Source organism: Plasmodium berghei (assembly GCF_900002375.2).
Source record: "Plasmodium berghei ANKA genome assembly, chromosome: 13".
In the NCBI taxonomy this organism is placed as follows: domain Eukaryota; phylum Apicomplexa; class Aconoidasida; order Haemosporida; family Plasmodiidae; genus Plasmodium; species Plasmodium berghei.
Window position 1 is genome coordinate 2027493 of NC_036171.2, and position 18016 is coordinate 2045508.

Here is an 18016-nt window from a genome sequence, read left to right on the forward strand (position 1 = left end):
TATAGTTGAGCGAAGATTTATCAAAGTGTGTAATTATTTTAAAAAAGAAGAGGATATATTCTTTCTATTAGCCTAAAATTTTAACCCTAAATAAATATATGTTTTCCATCACCCTCCTTTTGCAGCATTATTATGTATATGCTATTTTTGTTGGACTTACTTATTTTTACCATTTTGATTTATCAAAAATTGTAACAATCACTTGTTTTGTCAATCCATGCATTTGCCAATTCCTTAGGATTGCCATATGCATCACTAGTCGCTTCATATATCTTTCCATCGAATATAACTCTTTCTCCTTTATTATATATATTATTCATATATTTTAAAGCACCACATATATATTTATCATGGTCACAAGAACCTTTTAATTTCCAATCTGTTATATTTGCAGTAGGCATAGAATCTGAATTTACAACATTTTGAAAAACATACCCACTTAATTTAACTAACTTTCCTTCTTCATCAATATATTCATTATTTAAATCCCAATCGTCTATATAGGAACAATTATATAATTTTAAATTATATATTTTACGAGAATTTTTTATTATATTTTTTTTTTTTGTAATTAAAGGATGTTCACCATATTCTACATTTTCTGCATTATCCTCATGACCATAGCGCTCCAAATTTTTATCTTCTTTTTCTTTTTCAATTACTAGTTTATTTTCTGTATTTAGATTGGTCACTTCCATATTCTTCGGAATGAATGACTCATTCGTACCATACTTTGTTCCATCATTTTGATTTTTTTCTTCATCATAATTTGTATCATTATTCTCTGTTTCAATATTTTCTCCATTATTATCATTTCCATTGTCACTTTGTGAATTTATATATATAAAACTTTCCTTATTCATATTATTTCCTTTTTTAATTTGTTCCACAATTTTACTTGGGATTTTTATTTTACCCATTTCTTTTGGAACCTCAATAGAGATCGATATATCATGCTTATTTTTATTAATATCATTTGCAGTTTCATCTGGTAAAGGGTTAATCATATGCTTTCCCTTTTTATTGTGCATTACATTTTTTTGTATATGGTTTTTGTTTTCTAAATTTTTATGTTGATACTTATCTGTTTCAACTTTATCATCAAATGAGTTTACACTCAAATTATTATTTTTGGTAACATGTTTAGCACTATTATTATTTGTTCGTGACGCCTTTCCTTTTCTACTTATGTTTCGAATATCAGTATGTTTTTTTTTCTCATTTTTTCCCAACTTTCTATTTTTATTTTGAGTCATCGGATTAAATGCAATGTTTATGTTTATGATTTCTCCTATTGATTTTGTTTCATCTTTTACAATTTTATCAATTTTTTTTGAGCCATCTATATTAGATATGCTATTTTTATCGTTTTTTGTTGTGTTTATTTTACTAAAATCTTCTTTAATTGTAATATTATTGGTATCATTTTGTCTAACTATTCTATCATTTCCCTTATTATGTAGTCCATCAATTTTATTTTTATGGTTAGTATTATTATTTTCTTTTCTTTCCTTATTAAGGGGTTGATTACCACGATATTTAGACACATTACTCTTTTTATTTCCAATAGAATGCGTACTACCATTGTTTAATCCATTAAGAGGAGTCATTCTGCTTTCTGGGATATTTTTTTTTATCGTTTTATTTGGCTTAGAAATTATCTGATTATCACTTATGGCATTCGAAGTTGTTTTTTTCTTAATGTTCGTATTTTTAGAACTAATCGTTTTATCATTGATATTTTTATTTTTAGTAATCCTATTTTTTATACTTTCTTTTAAGTGAGCATCATTTTTATGTGAATTAAAAACATCTATATCTATTTTTTTAGCATCTTTAGTTAGAGAAAAATCCACATGTTTATCGTATATTTTATCAAAATTATTATATAATGGCATACTGTCTTCAAACAAATTATCAATGGTTTCTTCCTCTGTAATATCATCACTTATTAAATCTTCATCGGCATATTTGTACAAATCATCCATATTTAGCAGACCATCTGATGTGTCTTCACTTGAATAATCCAAATTTTCACTACTGATATATTCGATATTATTTATATCATTATTATTATCGTATAACTTTTTACCATCATTATTTTCTATATTAATCACATTAATATCTGTATCATCACGCTCTAATGTGTTTTTTACATTATTATCAGTTTGAGGCTTATTACGAAAATTATTTTGATTAAAACTTGTTTCCTTTTTAGAATTTATTTTGGTATCGTCGTTACTTTTTATAATAAAACTGGTATTTGTCTGACCCTTTTTTTGACGTGATAAATCTTTTTTACGAATTATTTGTTTTCTTTCTGTAGTATCTTGGTCTCCATTTTTTCTTTTATTAAATTTGTTTATAATTGCCTCATTTAATTTCAATGTATTAGTTGAGTTTCCCTTTGAATTGGAATTTTCATTTGATTTTTTATTTACATAAAAGGATTTATTTGTTTCCGTATTATTTCTTTTACTCCTATTTGTTATCTTTCCAGAAAATTTATTCTCTACATCATTTAAATTTTCAGCATATGCACTTCGCAATATAAAGAAATATATACAAATTAGAAATAATTTATTTTTTATGTTCATTGTAGGAAATAATGTGAGGATCATAAAATATCTTTGGTAAACTTAAAAAATATGTGTGTGCGCGTATATGTATAGGTGGTGCTAAACGATACACGGTGCAATTGTATTATAGTTGGTAGTTATTATGTGGATTTAAGTTAATAATAAAAAATTTTAATTGAAAAAAGACAAAAAAATAATAAATAAATAAATAAATAAATAAATAAATAAATAAATAAATAAAAAGCAGAAAGTAATAATAAACAAATGTGTATAGGAAAATATTATATAAAAAAGCGGTTAAAATGGTTAAAGGTGCAACATTGTTATAGAATGTATTCCTTTTATATGAGTTTTGGAGATTATATCTATATTTCCATCAACATCATATTAAATATATATTATGTCATGAAATATTGTTTCCTTTAATTTTCTAATAATTATCCATTTAAAAATATGCTTAAATATATATATTCAAAAATATATTATTTATGTTAACCATATTTATACTATTTTTTTTCTTTAAATTTTTGACTTTTTTTAGCTGTTTTTTTCAGTGCTAGCTATAAAATATTTTGTAAATACTTAGGATACTTGAAAATAAAAAAAAATGAAGAAATTTCCTTATATGTTCATGTGAACATTTTATTAACTATTTAAATATTATGTACAACTTCAATAGAATGCTTATTTCTTTGTGTATCATGAGAGAAAATATATTTATTTTATACATGTGTGTAAATAGCTATTTCATATTACCACCAAATTTTTGCATGTACAAAATAAAAAGTTGTGAGCTAGCTAAAATATAATTTTGTTAATATAAATATGGTGAAATTGGATAATAATAAGGCATATTATTTATATGTAATGCAATTAATTTTATTATAATTTTTTTCTTCGTACTATTATTTTCTGTGTGCCTGAAAAAAATAGTAATACAATCCTATGATTTTTTTGGAGATAGGAGCGATAAGAATTATATATTCATATAATTTAATAATAATTACAAAAATAATTTTATTAAATTAGGCATGAATGGTATTGGTTTGTATTTTATCAATTGCTTCATTAATTTTTTTGAAAAGATTTTGTGAAATTTTTACTGAATTTTCTGACATATTTAATATAGAAGATACTTCCATTGATATACCATATAATTTATGAAAAGCTACACACTTACCACTTGATGTAACTGCAACAACAAAAACATTTTCAACAAGCTCTTCCTCGATTTTTGACATATCATAAATATATTTATTATTTATTTCTCCAATTGAAATACATATAGGAATATTTTCACACGGAAAAGGTAATTTTTCATTTTCAACAATTTCGAGTTCATATTCTTTACTTTTTGTATTATGAAACATATTTAATTCATCAATTTTTTTGGGTGCTTTAACAACAGGAATATTCATATCATTTAAAGCTACATATATAGCTATGCTGATGATATCTAATAATCCTCCCCCGCCATTTAAAACCATAACATTTATATCAATACCCCAAACAAATTTTGAAGGTAAAACACACAATTTTTTTTTATCAATATTATTTTTTATGCATAAATCATAAATAATGGATGTCATAATTTGCAAATGCTCTTTTTTTATTCTATTTGAAGCTACAGAAGCTGGACAATCAATTTGTAAATTAACAAACCCTTCATCGATTGAATGCTGTTCGGGAGGTAATAATGAAAGTTTTATTCCACAAATTACATTGTTTTCTTCATTCATAACACTACTACTTCCATCTGCTGATACTAAAATACTTTTATTTATTTCGATTGTTCTGTATGTTAATAAAGTTCTCCCATCTACTCTAATGTTTGAGTTAATTCCTTCTTCTATATATTTTAAAGAACTCATTTTTGCTTTCTTTTTTTTTTCGACTTATTTGTATTATTTTTTTAAATTGTACAAAGAAAAAATTGTTTGAATTTTTTATAATTCAAATGGAAGTTGCTATTTTACGAACTATATTGTTCATTATTTGTTCTAATTTGCTTTAGTAAATAAATATGAGAGCCTTTGATATGTTAAAATTAATAGAAATATGTGCATATATATGCTCAATGAAATGAGTTAATAGGAGTGAATATAATAAATACAGTTGCCAATTATATGCAGAAAAATTAATTGTTTTGAATTGTAATTGTAACTATTTAATTATTAATACATTATATGCATTACTATGCGTATACATATATAAATAAATAAATTGAAATAGACGATATGAATGTGAAAAGAAGAAAAAAAAACTTGGTATAGAAAACAAATAAAATGTCAAATATTTAGGGTGTTAAAAAATATACTAAAATACAATAAATTTCTGCAACTGTTCAAAAGCTAGTTATCACTGTAATATTTCTGATGTTCCCACATTTCCTTCTTCACATCTTTTAGTTTTTTTGATTTATTAAAACAAATAAAAGCATTAATATAATAAAAGTTTATTATATAATTTTTGTTCTTGTTCCATATATGATATAAAAGTATAAGCAAAACAATAATTATTATTATCATTTTAAATTTTTTGCAAAAAAATATTAATGCTTTTAAGGATTTTTATTAGCCCATTGTAAACAAAGCAAATATACCACCATATACCATTCTAAACATAAGTATTTTATATGTGTATATAAATTATTCTCAATATTTTAAAATTAATTATTCTAATATATCTGATTGTAAAGTTTTTCACTTATAAATTGAGTAAAAAAAAAAGAAAAAAAAAACAGTGCTATCATCTGATTTTTTCCATTATTTTTTTTTATTAAATTTTAATATATACTATATAGGAAAAAAGAAATGCATGTGGTTCTTCAATAAAAAAAATACGAAAAAATAAAATAAGTAAGAATTATGCTAGTATGTAATTTTTTTTAATAATTTTTTATATTTCAAAATAAACCCTATATATAACTTTTTATGCTATATCTGTATGTATGCGCGTATTTCCAAAAATTTGAAGCAACTTCATCTCAGTATGAAGAAAAAAATTGGCAATAATTTATTTTTGAAAAACACGAAATAGAAAAAAATATATAGAATGCATTTCAAGATAATATACATTATTTTTTAGGCAACCTTTTATTTACCTTTTTATAATATTTTGCTACAATAAAATATTTTTTAAAAAATTTTCAATTAAATAATCCATTAATTTGTTTGCTCATATTTATCATACAAACAATTTTGAATGTAGAACAATTTGCCTGAATTCTTGTATCACTACTATTTTAAAAAAAAATATATTATAATGCGTTTTTTTCAATTATATTTTTGTAGTAAACAAATTAAAAATTATTAAAAAAAACATAAGCATATTCATTATAGTTTGTTATGAACTAGCAATCTTTTTTTTTTAAAGCAAAAGGAAATGTAAAATAAGAAAATGTTGTAATAATAATTATTTCGACAAGGAATGAATATATATATATATATTTAATTATTATAAATTGTTGAAATACCAAAATGACTGAAGTAACTGTAGCAGATACTCCTTGTGAAGAGGTGGCGAAAATCGAAGAAGAAAAAAGAAATGATGATATAGAAAAAGAGGAATTGACAGTAAAAAAAAAGAAAAATAGCAAACTGAATAAAAAAAGAAAAATGTGCTCTGTGGTAAAGGAAACAAAAATGAAGAAAAAAAAAAAAGAAAAAAAAGAAAAAAAAAAAAAAAAAAACGAGGATGAAGAAGTTGGCGAAGATGAAGCTGAAGTTGAAGTTGACGAGGGTATAGAAGAAATGGAATATGATGATATTACAGAATTAGAAAATTTTTGCAAAAAATATAATATAGATAATGAAAATAGTTCTAGTGATGAGGATATGGAAAATCCAAATGATGAATTATTATTAGGTGATGAAGATGGGCAAAATGGTGAAAGAACAATTGATATAAATTATGTTCATAATTTTTTAGAATCTATTAATAAAAAAGTTAGATTAAATAAAGTTGTTAAATTGCTAGCTATTTTTGAAGATGCTCTAAATTTATATCATATTGAAGAAATAGATGATGGATATTCCAAAATGAAAACTAACAATAGTAATGAACAAAATGATAATGCGAATAATGAGGAAAATAAAACAATGAAAAAAAAAAAACGTAATAAAAAAGGAGACAATAACAAGAAAAGGAACTTTCGAATGAATGTAGATACATCAGTATATATAATATTCAATGTATTATATAATATAAATAATATATTTTACAATATTATGAATGATGGTAATTTAAACATCAATATTATATCTCTTAATGATATAAAAAATAATAAAATAGTTGAAAGTGAATATGAAAATAATGAAAAAGATATGAACAAGTCAGATATAATATATGATTTAGAAAATATGAGTAAATACAAACATATTAATCGTTACACACCATGTATTATATATTTCTTTAATAAAATTATAGTTCAATTAAATAAATTAAAAAATTGTAATGATATATTTTTAAGTATATTAAAAATAATAAAAAGAAAAGAAAATTTAAGGTGGGTTGTAATATTAAATTATGGAAAAATATTTTTAAAAAAAATTTCACATTTATTTATTTTTTCAAAAAAAAGTGAAATATATTTTCTTTTATATATATTGATCCAAAATATGTTTCAATTATATAATGAAAGAAAAAGAATTATATTTACAAATTTGTCAAAAACTAAATATGAAGATGAAAATAATCAAATAAAGAATACATATGATATGGAAAAATTATTATATGGAATATATCAACATATTTTTCAAACATATTTAACACACTATGGACCTAAATCAGACAATATAATTAATTGGAATCATATACATTTTAAAGAAAATTGTTTGGTAGAATTATTTACATATTTATCTCATGATGTTGCATATAATATTGCCTTTAGATATATTCAATTAATTATCCAAAAGATTAGAGAAGAATTTAAAATAGTGTTTGACGAAAAAAGAAATGAAAAATGTAAAGAAAAAAAAAACAAACTTGAAAAGAATATAAAAACAAAGTATTTATATTTGGAACAATTACGTCTTCATACACCTCAAATGATTATCATTTTGAAGTTCTTAATGAAAGTTACAAAACAATGTGATAATTTAAATATATTAACATATGGTTTAACAACATTAATTATTGGAATATTAAAAATGAAAATAAATAATATGAGATATTTACCATTTAATCTACAATTAATTAATTTTTTAATTCGTATAATGGAAGACAAAAAAAAATACATCCCATTATTTTCTTATTTAGCTTGTATATTAAATGGATTAAAAAATTATAAAAATAATAAAAATGTTTCAAAAGACCAAAAAACACGATTAGTAATTGAAAATTTTGACATTAATTCGAATGTACAAATTGATGAAAAATTAATTTCAGATTTTTCAATATCTTATCAAATATATGATAAAATATATGTTATATTATTTGATTATATTGGGTTAATTGCAAATCACATTTCCTTTCCTGAATTTTTTTTTGCTATTGAAAATTTTTTTAAAAAATATTACTTAGAATGTCAAGTACCTACATTTAAATCTCAGATTAAAAAATTGTTAACTCATGCAAAAAGTTCAATCGATTTTATTTTAAACAAAAGAAAATATATTAATATATATACTATACATGATAAAATGACATATTTTGAAAATGAAAAATTACCATTGTCAACTCAAAGACTAACTATATTAGAAAATTATGAAAATAGTTATTTGGAAAAAATTAAGGCAAAATTGAGTGGCATGGAAAATATAAAGAATGCTGATAGCGACGACGATAATAACAGCGATTTGGAAAAAGAACAAAAAGAGAAAAAAACGAAAAAAAATAAAAACAAAAAAAATAAGAAAAATAAGAAAACAGGTAAAAATAACAATGGCGATAACAAGAATGATGATAATAACGATCCAGGAGTCGAGAAAAATGGAAATTTGAATGCACTATCCAAGGAAGATAAAGTGGAAGAATTCTCATTATCTAGTGAAGACGAAAATACTAAGTGATATTAATTTTACTGTTTATTTAAACTTATTTTGTTTATAATTAATTTATCCATTTATTCAAAAATATAAACAAATATTACTAATCATTTAATTCGATATAATCACATTAACAATTTTGTTTTAATACACACACTTATATACCCCGTTGCTTATGTTATTATTTAATATCCCCTTTTATTTTGCTTAAATCATGAATTATAAATTGTCAATATATTTAATTAATATTTATTTTTGTTAATTCATGCAAGACTTATATGATCTATTATTAAACCATATTCATTTAGCAACATTTGTACATAATATATATAACCTATTTTTTTTATTCATTTTACATATCATAATTAAATAAGCAACGTTATATATTTATTTATACATCCATTTATTTATTCATTTTAATATTTGTGCACTAAGATTTGCGCATTTTATCAAATGTTTACCATATTTAATAAACAAATTTTAAATATATCCATATAAAAATATATGAGATTATAATTTGTCCTAAATCTTTTTAACCATAAAAATCGAATACGTTAAGAAAATTAAATTCCTCCGATTTAATAAGAAATACAAATTTCATATAATTTATTTTTTAAGTTTCATATTGGAAACTTTGTTTTTGTAAAACAAAACGCATGGTTCTTATTCATCAAAATAAATCAAATGTTCAAAAATATATTGTCTTTTTTTTTGAATTATACAATCTATGTAAGAACAAATTGCTGCATAAAAGAATCAGGTAAAAATAGTTAACAAAATGAAAAGTAAAGGTAACAAAAACAAAACAAATAAAATAATGATATAAAAATATATCGAAAATTGTCTCTAACACGTTTATTTCCATTTATATATATATATATATATATTCACAAATTATTAGCGGTAGAAATAAAATAAAGCAATATGCCTACATGCTCAGTGTAATATACAAACTCTTGACTTATTAATTTTATAATCTTTTGCTCAATTTCCTACACCAATATTTAAGTCAATTATAACTCCCTTTTTGCTGGAAGAGGAGGTTTCGATGTTAATATCTATATCTCCTTTTTTAATTTTTGATATATTTTTTCTACAATTGTCTTTTTTATAATTTTTTTCACTGGTAATATCCATATTATTCTTAGGTGTTGGATAATTAGGTCTACTGTTCATGTAATTGCATTCATGTGAGTAACCATTTCTCATCATATGTTTTCTCATATTGGGGTTATATTGCATTGCAGGTACAATATGTTCATTGTATCCCATACCATTATTCATGGGATAATTATGATAGTAAGGTGGATTATTCATTTCATTTCTTCTATACATCATTTTTGGTTCATTTGAAATACCATTTCCACACATAACTGAATTTGTTCCGGTATAATTTGACTGGTCATAAAGCCCATATGGTATGTTACCATCTTCGAACATCAAATTATTTCTTCCATGCATGTTATGTTGTTGCATTGTTAGATTGGCAAGTTCTTTGTTATAAGTATTTGTATAAAATCCATTTTGATTACTCATATTATTATGGTTATATCCAAATCCGTTCATAGGTGGATAATCATTGTATCTAGGGTCATTCATTGTTTCGTATGTTTGATATAAATTATTAATTTCTTTACTTTTTTTATTTTGTTCTAAAAATTCTGTAGAACTTATATAAGGAATGTACTGATGTATTTCTAAATTATTTATATCGTTCTTCAATATATTATGAGTTTCGTTATGTGAATCTGCTTTTGAATTTGTAAATTTTATATTATTTCGTAAAGATATATTATTATTTAAGCATTCATAATTATGTTTTCCTTCCTTGTTTTTGTCGGAGTGATTATTGTCTGAATTAATTGTTGATATATCTTGGCAGGAGTTATATTGGGTCTGGGGAAAGAATCAAAGTAAGCAAAATGGAAACATTAGAAAAATTAAACAAGTTATCAAACATAATAAAGTTATTATGTAATAAACATTGAAATATATAACTAATAAAACATAGTATGAAAAATATATTTAAATTTATTACTTCTTTTATATAATTGATGTTGTTTTTTATGTTGTCGTATATATTATGTGCAATGATTTCGTTCAACTTGGAATTTTTATAATTTTCTTCCCCAGCTATTTTGTGATATGATTCGGAAAAATTAATAAATTGGTTACCAAAGCCTTGAATATATATAGGTGAATACAATATATATTTTTAAATTTTAAAAAGGAACAGCAAAAAGAAATAAATGAAATAATTAAAAAATGCGATGCTGTAACAATATTCAATTTTTTTAAGAGGTGGCTAATATTATTGCTTTAAACAAAATTAAGCAAAATTAAAATTAATGAATTAAATTGTGTACTTAAAAATAATGAAAATATAAATTTATAAAAGATTAAAATTAAATAAAACATAAAAAATTTTAACATATTATAAATAAAAAAAAATTGTCTATAAGTTTAAAGTAAAAATATATTATGAATATTAAAAAATTAGCTATAATTAGCCAAAAATATATTTATGAATAATGTAAAAAAATTTATTTTATGAACAAAAAGTGTAACACTTTAGTGTTTTGTATTATTTTTACCTGAATGTTCAGAATTAAAATGATTAGTATCCTCCTGTAAAATGTGCACTTGGGAGAAAAAAAATAATATATATACATATAGTAGTATATACATAATTTATATTAATGTCGAATTAGTTGAAATATAAAGCTAATATATTAAGAAAGCTTACTTTTTATCTAGTACGAAATAGTGGTTTATATTAATCGATAATATGGACTCGTGTGATAGGACAAAAAAAATAACGGAATATAAGCTAGTATATTAAAAACATATAATATATAATGCCAAATAGCATGTAGTTAAAATTTATAGGTTAACAATAATGGAAATGCATGTTTGTAATGTTTAATGTTGAAATATCGTTAAAAATAGCAAGTTGTGATTTATAGCGTGTTAATATAAAATGAAAAATAGGCTAGAAGAAAGTGTTAATTGTTACAACTAATGTCTCATATTTTAAAAATCAAATATATACAATGCTTAATATAGATTATTTTATATAAAACACATATTAATCAAAAAAATATATTTGAAAACTCAAACGTTACGCAAATTTAATATTACTATTGAACATGCTTTGCAAAAAAAATGTTTTATATTATACAGGAATATTGGATATACACACATATGTGTGTATTTATTTATATGAATTAATATTTGTCTTCATTTTAACTTTTTTTTTTCGGTGCATACATATATGTATGCACACAAAAATAAAAAAAAATGCATGAACGTTCATACAATTTCTATAGACTTATTCGCAGTTGTTTGAAATTAATTAATAAATAAGCGATGCAATATATATAGTATGTGTGTAGAAAATACAAAAAAAAATACTAAATGGCTAGCAACAAGCCTATTTTATATATTTTTTTGTTAGTTTTATAGATTGAATGATAAACATCAGGTAAAAGCTACATTCTTACAGCTTTTGTTTTTTCTTAATGATATATATATACATAATATTTTTGTGATTGTTCGAAAAATTAAGTATTTATTTTAACATTTATAAATGTGTCTATAAAATATACAAGTGTTTGTACTATACATAAAAATAAAATAGTAATTTGAGCTTTTTATTTTGTTTAAAAAAAAATAACTCACATATTGGCACTTAGGAAATATGAAATTGTTAGCATATTTGGGCGTGTTTTTATAAAAATACAATAATCATAACTATACCAAAAAAGGTGTATATATAGGGGTAAGACACTTTATTTAAAAAAAAGAAAAATGTAGAAAATCACAAAATGAGAATATCATATTATCGAATTGCACTTTTTACTCCTCTTATTGAAGTTATATAAGTAATAATTGTAAAAGAAATTATCAAACAAATTTTGTGAGGTCCATTTTTTTGGTTTATATTTTATAATATAAGGTTCATTTTCTGTGAAAAATCCTGGGCTTTTTTTATTATTATTATGGGTAAGTTTTTTATTTCTGAAAATATGCTTTTGCACCTTATGAAAAAAATCTGAATCATATTCAAAAGAGCAGGATGGTCTAGGAATGTTATAAAGTATGTTTTCTTTTATAATTTTTTTTTTGTGTGCATACATAATTGAATATATATTTTGATCGAAATTAATGTCATCATATTTTAAAACAAAATCATCGTAATGGCATGTAGCACATTCATTTAATGATAGGTTTTTATATTTGTCTGATTTTTCAGTTGTATATTTTTTTGTCATAGATTTTGTAAAATATTTCGTATCATTTAAATTATGCTCGTTACTTGGATCAGGGGTAGGGCAAAAGCATTTTTCATAGGTATATATTTTCATACTTTTATCTTTATACATTTTATTATTATCAATATACCATAATATTTCTTCTAATAGTAGAGGATCTAAGAACATATTGCATTCTAAATTAGTAAAATATTTCCAATGTTTTTTTAGTGTATCTAAAGCAATAGTCCATTCTTGACTGTCTATTTTTTCATATAAATTTTGTATATAATCGGTTATATATAATTCATATAAAATTTTGTTTTTAAATCTATCTTCATTCGTTACATAATTATTGTATACATCTAAAGTAAATATTTCTTCGAGATTTACTTCTGTTATGCTCGTTCCAAAAATAGTAAAAGGATTATAATTATGTTGTCTTTTTAATAATTTTTGAATATTTTTTTTATTACTCCAATTTGGCTTATCAATTAATTTTATTTTTTTTTCATAATTATTATTTTTTTTATTAGAAATATTTTTATCTTTTTCTTCTTTAGCATTCATAGATTTTGTAATATTAATATTTTTGATTTTTATATTAATATTTCTGATTTCTTTTTCTAATTCATCCGAAGAATCTACTTCAGATGAACATTTTTTTTTCTCTTTGTATAGCTTAGTCAGGTGACTAAAATATTTTTTTTTTATGGTTGGTATCATAATTTCTATAATAATTTTATTTATTTGTATCGATTTATAGTATTGTGGTTCTATATGCTCCCCATCCCATCTTTTTTCATTTCTAACTTTTTCGCATTTTAATTTCTTATAATTGTCAATCATTGGTTTTACACAACTTTGATAAAAAAATGAATCTTTAGTTAATTCATTGTCAAATATTAAACAAAAAAGATAATTATCTTGGTGTTCATATTTCATAAATAGACATAAAAATAGATCAAAATTTCTTTCAATCAATTTTTCAGTAATTTGTATTAGTTTCTTGTGTGTGTTAGGATTTACAATTTCTTCGGATACCTGCATAATTTTGTGAGCAATTAAAGAGGGTTTTAATATGTTGCTATTTGTATTTGGAATTTCCCATTTGGGGTTTAATTGGTTTTGTATTGGATCTGATTGTCTTATCTTGATTGGTTTACTTAGCCAATTTATATTAAGAACCATTGAGTTTAGTAATTTTTTTGGTTTTATTTTTTTTTTTTTAATGCTCGAAATATTTTTATAAATTTTTCTGTAATTTTCAAAAGTTATGCTAAAATTATGAAGTTGGGTTTTATCGATTATTAAATCATTATTAAATGAAAAATTTTCACATGTAGAATATTTATATTTTTCAAAATTATTTTTAAGTGTCTTTTTATTATTTTCATTTTCACTATTATTTATTGAATCAGAGTTTATATTTTGATAAGTTTTTTCGCACAAACTAGCTATTGTATTCGATTCGTTATAATTAGCTTTTTTTTGATCAATATCATACTCGAGACAATTTTTTTTCATTTTTTTATTTTTTCTATCCGTCTCATTCTTAATATTTTCAAGCAATTTTACCCTCTTATATGCATACATAAATGGGTTTTTGATATTTAAATATGAGGAATTATTATTTTTTTTATTTGTAAATTTTAAATAGTTAAATTTATTTTTATTATTTTTACAAAATTTCTTATAATGTTCTAAATCGTTATTAATTAGGATATTATTGTTATCATTGTATTCGACAGATTTGTTGTCTATTTCATTTCTTTCTTTATATATACTAGTCTTAATAGCCCCATTTATCAAATTATGTGTTTCTTTTTTTATGACTTTCTCAGAAGTGATATTTATATGAGAATATGGATTGTAAATGGTCAGAAAAGGTTGTTCATATGTATTACTTTTATTTTGGTTGTTTTTTTTTGTTAATTCATCAAAAATATCTTCAGTAAATACCTTTCGAGGATATAAATGATCAAAAGTGTATTTAGTTTGGTCAATGCTATTGATATATTTTTTTATTTGAATCATATTTTCATCATTCATGTTTAAAAAATAATTGTTTTCAAAATCAACAGTATTTGTTTCATTAGATGATAGAATAATAGTAGGGTTATTTGAATTATTATTTAAAAAATTTAAATTGTTAAAACTATCCATAAAAGTTTTATTTGAATATGGTATATTTATGTTTGTTTCATTTGAAATTTCTATGTTTCTATAAGTATGAGACAAATTATTATAATTTATTTCTTTACAAATTCCATTAAATTTTGTATTGGTACAAATATTACCTTTATCATTATTTTGATGATTAATACATTTTTCAAGTTTCATATTATTTATATTGTTTGATTTAATTTCATCATTAGCCTTAGTCTCTTTTTCTTGGTTAATCTGATTAGGATGTGGATTGTTAGAATCAAGTTTGGTTATTTGTTTTTCCCTTTTTTGTATAATCCCATATATAACAGAATTTTGTTTTATTGCCTTTTTATATTTATTTTGTTTGGATTCAATTTTTGCACCATTTTTTTTATTTATTTTAATTTTTCCAATTTTGATGAAATTATTTTGTTCCTTTAATTTTGGACATCTTTTTTCTTTCCATTTTTTGACTCTTTCGTAGTATTTATTGTAATTAAAATTTTTGCAAATTTTTCGAGTTTCACTAAATTTTAATAATTTGTCTGGATTTTTTTTTTCTCCATTTTTTTTAATCTCTTTGTTATAAGTTATATGCATATTTTTTTTTAAGCATATTTCTATATTTTCACTTTTAGATATATTTCCATTTTTTTTATCAACTAGTATATAATCCTTATCTTCTTTTTTTACATGTATAATATTTGATGAATTAAGTAATTTTTTCGGGATAACTCTAAATATATTATCATTATTATGACCACATTCTTTTTCATTTTTATTTATATCACCATTTTCCACAAAAGTATTCATTATGTGAAATTAAAAAATCCTTATAATAAAAAAAAAATCATTGGTTTTAATGGTTAAGAAATGTGTATTGTCTATTTTACCTTTTTTTTTTTTTCAAAGTAGCTAATTTGATTAATGAAACGAATAAGGAAATATATATAAAAATATATACAATTTTATGTGTATATAAATTGAAAATAAAGACATGAATTCATTTAAAAATAAATGACAATGTTTAAAATATTTTACTTTTGAGGAGTTACAAGTTTGGGGAATATTTTTGAAAAATAACAAAACTAAGAAATATAGAAGACAGTTGTGTTTATATTTGAATTCGTATATATGCTTACCCCAACCATATGCTTATATTATTATTACTACTATTTTTTTTTTTTAATATTTTTTGCACACACATAGTTATATTTCAGGGTGTGAAAAAATAAAAAAACAGGAATGTAAATACACATTCAAAAAAAGATAAGATTTGTTCGTTTCTTCAAATTATGAAAAAAGTCCCAAATATATAAAATATCTATATTTTTTTATTAACAAATTTTTAGCATAAATTATGAAAAGCACACATTTAATGTCGTTTAAAAAAATGGGAGAAAGGAAAAAAAAAATAGCTTATCTTAAAACAAATATATGTATATATATAAAATGGGCTAAATGGCTTATTGAAAAAAAGTTAAATTCTTTATCAGAAAGAAGAATATAAGATAATTATATGAAAGGGGTCATATATATAATGGAATAATGTTGTAATATATACTGAAAAAACATTTTTAATTTTGTTCATTCAAACATGTCTGTTTCTTGTTCTATCAAAATTTGAGAATTTTCTTTGGACATTTGTTAATTTAATTTTTTGAATTCTTCATTAAAAAAGTTAAGTTCATAGCCATTATATATACTAAGTTCTTCTAAATCCAAAAGATTTAAAAAATATTTTCTTTGTTCTATTAAATTTTTATAATTTGGTGTATTGTAACCATTTATAGGATAATATTGTTTTCCATTTATAGAAATTTGTTTTAATTTTTTTAATTTTTCTTTAACAAATTCAAAATCTTCATTTGTTGGATATTTTAAATCTTCTAAATTATAATTTTTATCACTATTTATAGAAATCAAATTGTGATTAGCTTTTATTATAGCTAGCCATTCTATGTCATAACATAAATAATATTTTTCTTTTTCATCTATCGAAGTGCCTACCAATTTTTGGTTTTCTTCCAAAATGGAATTCACATTATCATTAGTCCCCTCTTTTTCTGCTTCCACTTTTTCTGGCTCTCCTTTTTCTGCTTCAACTTTTTCCGTTTCTTTTTCTGGGTCGCTAGATAGGGGGTCGAGATTTTGTGGAGCAGACTTGAGGGTGTTTGGAACATGATCCATCTTAAGTTGCAAAGAATTTTGAATTTTTTCGAAATTTAAAATTTGTATAAAATGCCTATGAGGCTCAGCTTTATCTAAAGATAAAAATTTGGTATAATTTATTTTATCATTGTGAATATAAATAGATGAATATTTTACATGTAAATGAGCTGCAAACCAAAAATTTGGTTTTAATTTATTTAACAAAATTTCGGTTTGTGGATTTCCTAATGTATTAGTTAAAATTTCTGTTTTGAAATAAGATTTAGATTTTAATAAGTCATTTAAATTTCCATGTTTTTCAATATTATTTGGCCAATCATGAGTGACAATTATATCAACTTTATTTTTTAATATTTTTAATTTTTCAATTTCATATTTGCGTATATGATATGCACTTACTTTAGAAGCATTATTATATGGATAGCATTCATTATATGTTTTATAAAAATTATATTTTTTGTATATACCACTTAGACTACATATTCTTATGCCATTTATATTATGAACATTTGAATATCCTAAATAATAAATATTTGGAGCAACCCAACCACCATAATATAATTGTTTCAAAACATTCATAGCTTCATGATTACCTCCAATAAAAATTGTTAATATTTTTGCTTTTTTTTCTCCGCTAAAATATTTTGTAAAGTCATTTACTTCTTTTTTATATTTATTAGGTACATTTAAGGATTCATTATCAATATTATATCGAATACTTTGAAAATCACCACAACATATTACTATATTAACTTTAAAATTATTTTCTTTCTCTAATTTATTTAATGTGTTATAAACCAAATCCAGTTCCCCATGTGTACATCCAACAACTGCTACAATCATTTGAGTTGGTAAATTTGAAATTAAAAAAAAA

General features: G+C 22.1%; 7 protein-coding genes across 7 annotated transcripts; 1 reads left to right on the forward strand and 6 right to left on the reverse strand.

The window, feature by feature from the left end:
• Nucleotides 1-182: 182 nt before the first annotated feature.
• Nucleotides 183-2621, reverse strand: PBANKA_1353400 (secreted ookinete protein, putative; the record flags this gene model as incomplete). Its single annotated transcript, XM_034567167.1, has 1 exon — nt 183-2621. One exon carries the CDS (start codon nt 2619-2621, stop codon nt 183-185), a length of 2439 nt encoding a protein of 812 aa, XP_034423691.1.
• Nucleotides 2622-3604: 983 nt separating this feature from the next.
• On the reverse strand, nt 3605-4450 carry PBANKA_1353500 (exosome complex component RRP42, putative; the record flags this gene model as incomplete). The annotated part of the gene is made up of 1 exon (XM_034567168.1): nt 3605-4450. The coding sequence occupies one exon, from the start codon at nt 4448-4450 to the stop codon at nt 3605-3607; it is 846 nt and encodes a 281-aa protein (XP_034423692.1).
• A 480-nt stretch (nt 4451-4930) lies between these two features.
• On the reverse strand, nt 4931-5107 carry PBANKA_1353600 (conserved Plasmodium protein, unknown function; the record flags this gene model as incomplete). The annotated part of the gene is made up of 1 exon (XM_034567169.1): nt 4931-5107. One exon carries the CDS (start codon nt 5105-5107, stop codon nt 4931-4933), a length of 177 nt encoding a protein of 58 aa, XP_034423693.1.
• A 951-nt stretch (nt 5108-6058) lies between these two features.
• Nucleotides 6059-8590, forward strand: PBANKA_1353700 (nucleolar complex protein 2, putative; the record flags this gene model as incomplete). The annotated part of the gene is made up of 1 exon (XM_034567170.1): nt 6059-8590. The coding sequence occupies one exon, from the start codon at nt 6059-6061 to the stop codon at nt 8588-8590; it is 2532 nt and encodes an 843-aa protein (XP_034423694.1).
• A 960-nt stretch (nt 8591-9550) lies between these two features.
• On the reverse strand, nt 9551-11313 carry PBANKA_1353800 (conserved Plasmodium protein, unknown function; the record flags this gene model as incomplete). Its single annotated transcript, XM_034567171.1, has 4 exons — nt 9551-10462; nt 10605-10747; nt 11161-11208; nt 11313. Coding segments are annotated over 4 exons (1104 nt in total).
• Nucleotides 11314-12402: 1089 nt separating this feature from the next.
• On the reverse strand, nt 12403-15783 carry PBANKA_1353900 (conserved Plasmodium protein, unknown function; the record flags this gene model as incomplete). The annotated part of the gene is made up of 1 exon (XM_034567172.1): nt 12403-15783. The coding sequence occupies one exon, from the start codon at nt 15781-15783 to the stop codon at nt 12403-12405; it is 3381 nt and encodes a 1126-aa protein (XP_034423696.1).
• An 834-nt stretch (nt 15784-16617) lies between these two features.
• On the reverse strand, nt 16618-17985 carry PBANKA_1354000 (RNA lariat debranching enzyme, putative; the record flags this gene model as incomplete). The annotated part of the gene is made up of 1 exon (XM_034567173.1): nt 16618-17985. One exon carries the CDS (start codon nt 17983-17985, stop codon nt 16618-16620), a length of 1368 nt encoding a protein of 455 aa, XP_034423697.1.
• Between the last annotated feature and the right edge of the window lie 31 nt (nt 17986-18016).